At 37.1% G+C, this 7,920-nt stretch overlaps 1 protein-coding gene across 1 annotated transcript in view; it reads left to right on the forward strand.

Annotated features, from left to right (window-relative positions):
- The window catches only part of akr1a1b (aldo-keto reductase family 1, member A1b (aldehyde reductase)), an 18,132-nt gene extending 12,444 nt beyond the window's left edge, over positions 1–5,688 (forward strand). The window contains exons 5-9 of the mRNA XM_025009445.2: positions 857–1,052; positions 1,134–1,333; positions 2,647–2,719; positions 3,286–3,372; positions 5,317–5,688. Coding sequence (XP_024865213.1) covers positions 857–1,052; positions 1,134–1,333; positions 2,647–2,719; positions 3,286–3,372; positions 5,317–5,382 — 622 coding nt within the window. The 3' untranslated portion in view covers positions 5,383–5,688. The remainder of the gene's footprint in view (positions 1–856; positions 1,053–1,133; positions 1,334–2,646; positions 2,720–3,285; positions 3,373–5,316) is intronic.
- Positions 5,689–7,920: the final 2,232 nt, after the last annotated feature.

Below are 7,920 nucleotides of genomic sequence, written 5' to 3' on the forward strand. Positions count from 1 at the left end.
TACCACTTGACTTTTTTGTTCCATAACCCTCAGGATCATTTAAAAAATGCAAAATGACTGTCTTACTGCGTCCAACCTCAGCAGCAATGGCACGTTGTGAGAGGCCTTGCTTATGCAGCTCAACAATCCTACCACGTTCAAAGTCAGTGAGCTTTTTTGCTTTTGCCATCAGGAGGTCTTGACAGTGCAATTTTTTGACCGGTCTTAAGATTTTGATCAGGAGTGTATTAATTTATTTATTTGGCCTTTTATTTATTTATTGAGCCTTTCATATATTCCTGCTTTTATATTTAATTCTGTCAGTTTTGGTCCTCCATAGCCATGAAACTCTTGGGCTCCTTTGTGTTCTTGGACCTTCTCCAGGTGAACCAGGAGTGGGAGAGTTACTCCTGCTGCTCCTCGCAGCAGAGAAAGTGCTGCCATCAGAACCACTTTCAGCATGTTTAAAAAGTGGAGATATTCTTGTTTGCTTTGCAAGTTTTTTGCAACATATTGCCAATTTCCACCCCTGGTTGTACTGCTTATAGCAACTTTTGACTTTTAGCTTTAGCTTATGTTGTTCTAGTTTTGGCTTTCGCTTGTTTAATTGTTTTGTTCTGCTCCTATGAGCTTTTATTCTACTTTCAGCCTTTACTCTGTTCCTTTCATTATTCCTTCTTCTCCTTTTAGCTTTCACGTCTAATTATTTTAGCTTCCTTTCTGCTTGTTTTACTTGTAACAACTCAGTTTTAGCTTCTTCAGCAAATATTAACAGTCATTCATTACTTGAAATTTTCTCAATTGTTTAACAAAAATCCCACCTTGCACAATACACCCTTATTAATTAAACTATCTTTGTCTTCTTTGGGTTGGCTAGACGAGGAAACATTCCTTTCCCCAAAAAAGAGAACGGCACCTTGTTGTATGATGACACAGACTACAAGCTGACCTGGGCTGCTATGGAGAAACTGGTGGAAAAGGGCCTTGTTCGGTCCATTGGCCTCTCCAACTTCAACAGCAGGCAGATTGATGACATCTTGTCTGTGGCTAGGATTAAACCAACTGTTCTTCAGGTACATGGTGTTTGAGGTGATGATGAGGGAGATGGATGGAAGCTGGCTGAGGTTAGCCTGGCATATTTGTGGGTCTTGCAGGTAGAGAGCCACCCGTACCTGGCCCAGGTAGAGCTGCTGGCTCACTGTCAGGATCGGGGTTTGGTGATGACAGCATATAGTCCTCTGGGGTCTCCTGATCGGGCCTGGAGACATCCAGACGAACCTGTCCTGCTACAGGAACCAGTTATTGCCTCACTTGCAGAGAAATATAAAATGTCACCTGCGCAAATTATCTTAAGGTGAGTTAACAAATAATTCAAGAATTCCTCACTTTTATGAATACATGCACATTGTTTCACTGGGTTTCTTTTAACTCTTGGAAAGTACGGCTGTAACTAATGATTATTTTGGTAGTCAATAAATTTGTCTAATCTTTCTTGATTTGTTGATTAGTTATTGACTAGTTTAATCCATCTCTGCTTTCTATAGGTACACCTCTTGTTCTGTCCTCCAGTGCATGTTTTATCTCACCTGCTCTGGTCTGCCCACCTGTGAATGTCTTTGTATGAACGTCATATAACATTTCACAGGAAGTTAAAATATTGACCTTGTTAAATAAATTAATTTGATCAAATGTTTTTATCATGTTACTTAATGTGATGGTCACAAATAATGAAATACATTAAACAGTATAAACTAAAATATAGTTCTGGGTGAAGTCTCTCAAAAAATGTTGAACAGTTGTCTATGAGATCTCATTTAAAGTGAGATAAACATCTTTGCACTATAAACGTTATAAAAGGGCCAAAGCAATGCACTAAAACGTATTTATCAAAGTAAAAGTTGGGTCTCCGTTCCAGCTGCAGCGTTGCTGCCATGGAATCTGGATTGCACAATCTGGATTTAACTTTTTGTTTGTTGTCAGTGAAATGCTCACACAGTTATGAAAGTTTTTTTTTTGTTTGTTTGTTCCCCCCCCCCATCTTTTTCCCCCTCTCTCCATTTTGCCAGAGCTCATGAACTACTGTACTTCCTCCTCAGTGTTGTTTTTCGTTAGAGATGTTCTAGGCATGCACTGCAGTTACACTAAATATAATGCATAAACACTGACATGGTTCTTTATGACTAGAGCTATCTATTAAGAGCTCTGTACATGACGCATGAACAATTTCATAATCAAATATCAACTTTGTTATACCCATTTTTTGAATTTTGTAGGTTAGTTGGCTATAGTAGCCACCCTAAATCAAGCTGAGTTCAAAAGTTAAGTTGTAGATATATATCCAGTGAAAACTTTCTAAACATAATAAAATCTGTCCTGGGGTTCATTAGATCTTTTGGTAAGAGACAGACGAACAAACACAGATGAGGGCAAAAACGTTATTGTTTGCTTTTGCCTTCGGCAGTGGATGATAACTAAGTAGCTCTAGCATTCATATGTTTGTTGAGTCATATGAAAAGGAGTAACAAAATTAGGAAAGTGACTAAAAAACATTTTTTTTTAAATTACATCTTTCCACGCGTTGGGTTTTATGAACATGAACTTGTGTATGCAGTGTGTACTGTAAAATCTATGCTATAAAAAATAATTTTAAATTGTTTGTTGTTACAGGTGGCAGGCACAACGAGGAGTAGTAACAGTTCCCAAGAGTGTGACAAAATCTCGCATCCAGGAGAACATTCAGGTGAAGTGAAATGTTTTGCCTATATGAAAACTTTCTGTATAACCTAAGCAATGTGTTCTGGAGCTCAAGTCGCATTCAGCTTTAGTTTTTTACTTGTAAGTCAGCATGGACCAGTTTCAAGGTATACCACAGTGTTAAAAAGTCATTGTGTCAGTACCACCATTTTTCCATTGTTCCGTTCCTATGGTTTAAATGCCTATAAACAATATTCTAGAGACAGGTTTTTTTTTTATTTAAATCTACTCCCTTCACTTTAAATAAATATTATTTTAAGTGTTGCCATGCTATTATACCCAGAATATAATCATTATTAAGCAATTTGTGATAATATTTTGGCAACAGTAGTAAAGTAATTTACATTTCTGTTTTTAAATGAAAGCAAATAATGTTTGTAATTTTGTTTTAATACTGTGATCATTGCTCAATGTTCTCTTGCTGTCAAAATCTCATATTTGCTCTTGCCCACTTGTTGAGCACATATGTGTATGATATACACTATGGTTTAGATTACACTTATATTCACAGTATGTTGTTGTGATGAAGGGCTGAATCTGGTTTGTTGTCAGGTGTTTGACTTCACCCTGGAAGTGGAAGAAATGAAAAGCATCATGGCACTGAATAGAGGCTGGCGCTACATTGTACCAATGATTGAAGTAAGTGGGTTTGATGTTCTGTTGTGTGTAAATGATTTGCATTGATATTTTCATATTTCATTTTTATCATCTACTGGAAAAATACATCTTATAAAAGACTTAAAGAAATTTAGATGTCAGACATCAACTCAAAATGTCTGAAATGAACTTGTACCTGAAACAAAATATCTGTCCTTGTCCTAAAAAACGAGATGGTCTTTAACAGGCAGTGTAACTGGCTGGGAGATGCAACAAGTAAGAACTACACACGCAGATGGTCTTTTGAATGACAAAAGAACTGTTTTTAACAAAATTAGCTTTTTCAGGGTTTTATACTTTTTTATTGTTTCTGAGGATGGCTTTTAACAAAAATTACATTAGGTTATGAAAAGAGTTAATCTTTACAGTGTTCTTTTTCAGGACTTCTGAAATTTGCTCTGGCATACCGTCAATCAATTTTTGATGGCAGCCAATTCTTGCATAATCAATGTTTGGAGTTTGTCAGAATTTGTGGGTTTTTGTACCCACCTCCTTGAATATTGATCATACGTTCTCTGTGGGATTAAAGGAACTCTTTTCAAAGTGTGAAATGAAAGTCGATCCTAAACTATATAAAATGTTTTTTAAAAATGGTGCAGTTTGAAGTGGTTTACTCTGGTAGTTTTCCAGATATATTGATATGTGACTCTGAAATATGGATCCACACTCCTCTATGTAAAGAAAGAACACAGGTGAATCTGCAGAAAACAGTGGTTTCAGTGCGATTGACCTACATTAGCCTGGCTGTAGTTTGTTTAGGTAAACAAATGTTGAAATCGGACAAGCTTAGAATCTCAGAGAAGAGGTTTAGGTAGAAATATAAGAGTGAATCTTCTGCTAAACGTGAAAGCAAAAAGAAAGCTCAAGTTTGGTAATAATAATAAAGTTTGGTAAACAAACGCATGTGGTGGTTGGCAGCAGTTTTTTAATTTAAAGATTTAATTATTGCAAGGCCATGAAGACCAGTAGAAAAAAAAAATCAAAGTAAGAAACAACATCTGTTCAGGTTTTTTTTTGTTTTTTTTTTCTCATATCAATGAGTGTCTATAGGGTCTGGGGAGTTTCTTGGTCATGAACCCAAAATTTAATGAATCGCCTGTATAATGTTTGTTTTCCGAGCCAGTTTTATCTTTATAGCACAGTGCTCCATCATGCTAGAAAAGGCTCTGTTCAATCCCTGGACCTTTAACAGAATATTAGTGTGTCTCTGATGCGTTTCTTTAAGATAAATGCCTTTCTTTCTACCGTTTCTGATACTAGGCTATCCTCCAAAAAGCCTTTGCCTCATTGTGTTCTGCGCACACAGTGAGGCAAGAACAATGATTTCAAGCACCCCCCTTTTAAAACATTTAACTCAGCATCTCCTTTTGTGTCTGAAATGCAGTGGAAAGTTTTTTTTATTATTTTTTTTAGGGTATTACGTTTATCTTTATGGCAACTTTAAATAAACTGTACTTATTTAGTGCCTTTCTAGCCAACCAGGCTACTCAAAGCTCTTTACAACACGATCTGTGCCCTCATTTACTCGTCCACACACACTTTCATACAGCGCTGAATCTTTACAAAGCTAATCTAAATAAATCCTTCTATGGAGGCTTATCAGTTCTTTAAACTCCATTCATACACTAATGGGGCACACATCAGAGGCAAGACACTTCGACTCGTGACTCCTGCCAGGAATCAAACCTTCAACTCTTTCATTGGAGGACAACTTCTCCAACCACTGATCCACAGCTGCCCCTGCTTTACAGGTCTTCTGATCTCTCCTCATAACATTCTGGAGCTTATGCAAATTACCATCAGAAAAACTATGGCAGCAAAATACAACAAGCAATATTTGTGTCATTTTCAGAACTTTTGGCCACAGGTTTAGCTGAGCAGCAGACTAGCAGAGAAATGCACTGATTTTGATTCTGGATGTTGCAGATGGAAGGAAAGCGTATTCCCAGGGATGCAGGACATCGTTACTACCCCTTTAACGACCCCTACTGACGAGTCATCACTAAAGCCTGAGTTTGTGCCTTTGACAACCTTTAATCTGTAACAAATCTCTGATCAATGTTCTTGAAATTTGTCAAATCCATCACTTGTCATTTGAAGATATTGTGTGACTGTAATCATACCTGTTCTTTTTAAATGTTTTGCTACTTTTAATTTAAGAGGCATTATTTAGTCACCTAATATTTGTAATGTCCTGTATGTTATATTGTACTACGGACCAAGAGGGTATTCCAGAAAAAGGGTGATGTTAAAACTCTGAAGTTTTCTGTTCCAAGAAAAATAAATAATTGAAACTCAGTGTCTTGTCATCATAGTAACAGACTCTGTGAACTAAACTTGCATGCTGGCAGGTTTTCTGTAAGAAACTCAGAATTTCTACCACCTAAAGCAACTTGTTCGATAAGAGCTGATATCAAATCAGAATTACCTCATGTCTCACCTACATTGGATTTTCTCTCATTCCCGAATTATTATTTTTTATTTTTATTTTTTTGAAATGCATCACTTTTTTTATCGGATTCACTTCTTTATCTCAGTAGCATTCTTCATCTAGACATATCCAATACACACTTTGGGTGTGCACTCTAATCAGAACAAAGTCTCTTCACTCACTGAGCTATAATATATAAAAATTAGTTTGCTGAATAAAACATTTTTACAATCAGCTCAAAATAAAGACATAATTCTATTTATCCCCCTCAAGCCTAGAAATGCAGCAGTTTGAAATAAAAATATTTTTTCTAGCAATGAAACGTTCACTCACCTTAACTGGCATTCCACTAATATCATTGAGTGAACTGTCCTGATTCTGTGGGCCAAATTCACTTTCCTTTTCCATGTGATAATAGCCTCAAAGACGTGCTTCCATCAGTAGTGATGATAACTGGGCAATTCTACGATTATTTGGTGTTCAATAATATTTAGTAGGTATTCTTTAAAAATCGTACTGATATAAAACATCTGTCCAAAAAACAGTCTACACGAATTGAAGCTCTGGGATAAACTAAAGAGCTTAGATAAGCTGTGACATCATCATCTGCGCCTCTTTTCAAATTGCCTTGTGTACTTGATATTGAGAAAAGGCCTAAATCTGTTTTCCTGCAGTTATCATAACAAAGCCATTGATGAAATCCATGGTAAATCTATGTGCATGCTCTTAACTCAAGGTTATGATACTAAGACTTGAATATATCAATAATTATAAAGATAAACAAAGTGTTTCTGCCTTCTCTTGTTTAGATTTAAAGCCAAAATGTCATTCTTTTTGGGGTGAATTTTTGGAGCCAAAGTTTGTACACTTGAAATATGGGGCTGTACCTTTTAATACGAAAGTCCCACCTACATACCCGTCCAACTCATTATCAGGCTGTCACACTATTATTCAGTGTAGCATGCCACTTTGTTAAAGCCTCAAGTAACTAATTTAAACAAACATATTTCAAAAGTATATATTTTAACATACTGCAATAACTAGTGTGTAAAACAACAAAAATCAATACTTTTTGCTTGGAGATTATGTCCATATTAGCTGGTTTTAGGATAAAAAGCTGAGAAATCCACCTGATCCAAACTGCACCTCCCTCCAACCTCCACCTGTTTAAAAGAGGAGACAAACCCAACATGTTTTTCAGAGGCAGCAAAAGCAGCAGATTAAACTTGAGCACCCCGATTAGGACATTCATGCTTCCAATGACCCCTAGCTTTGCAATAGTGGCATATTTTGGTTGCGTCAAAGTGTACATGACCACTTGCAACCCGTTCTGACCTACTGTTATTCAGATCACGACCAATGCCATCTTCTCCCTTCACATGACCTGCCACAAGGAATTGACCACCTCCCCTGTAACCAAGATCATTGTGAGTGTGGTACTCACATACTGATCTGCCAGTTTAGCAGCTTCAACAGCTGTCTTCACGTTATGTTCACTGATATATACAGCAATGTGACTCGGAATAGAGTTTTTAAACTGTTCTAGTACAACCAAATTACAGAGGTCAACAAAAGTACTGATTTTTAAGGAAGCGCAACACCGACTAAAATTAATCCCCATTTCCCTGGTGAACGTAACATGGGTTTGTTTCACAGCCTTCTCCCATGTCCAAAATGTCGGTAAGCCTCTGGCACTAACTCATAAGCTGTTAGAACAGCCTTCTTCACAGTGGCATAAACTTTACTTTACACTGTGACAGCGGAGTATGCTTCTTGAGCTTTACCTGTTAACACACACTGTAACAGCAGTGTTCGGTCTGAATCAGACCAACCTCTACTTTTGGCAACGCGCTTAAACAGGGAGAAAAATATATCTGGATCCCATTCCGAAAATTCAGGAACTAAGCACAAGTTGTTGGCAACATCAACGACCAAGAAGTTCTACCGGAAATACCTAAAGAGGCGTGGCCCGCACCAGCTGAACTCAACCTATGCTCTTTGAGCTCCAATTTATTTATTTTTTTCACTTCCAATCTTTTCTGCTTTTTCCCAGCCTGCAGCAAAAGCAACTCCCACTTCTGTTCAGAAGTTAGACTAGC

Source organism: Kryptolebias marmoratus, linkage group LG18 (assembly GCF_001649575.2).
Source record: "Kryptolebias marmoratus isolate JLee-2015 linkage group LG18, ASM164957v2, whole genome shotgun sequence".
Lineage (NCBI taxonomy): Eukaryota > Metazoa > Chordata > Actinopteri > Cyprinodontiformes > Rivulidae > Kryptolebias > Kryptolebias marmoratus.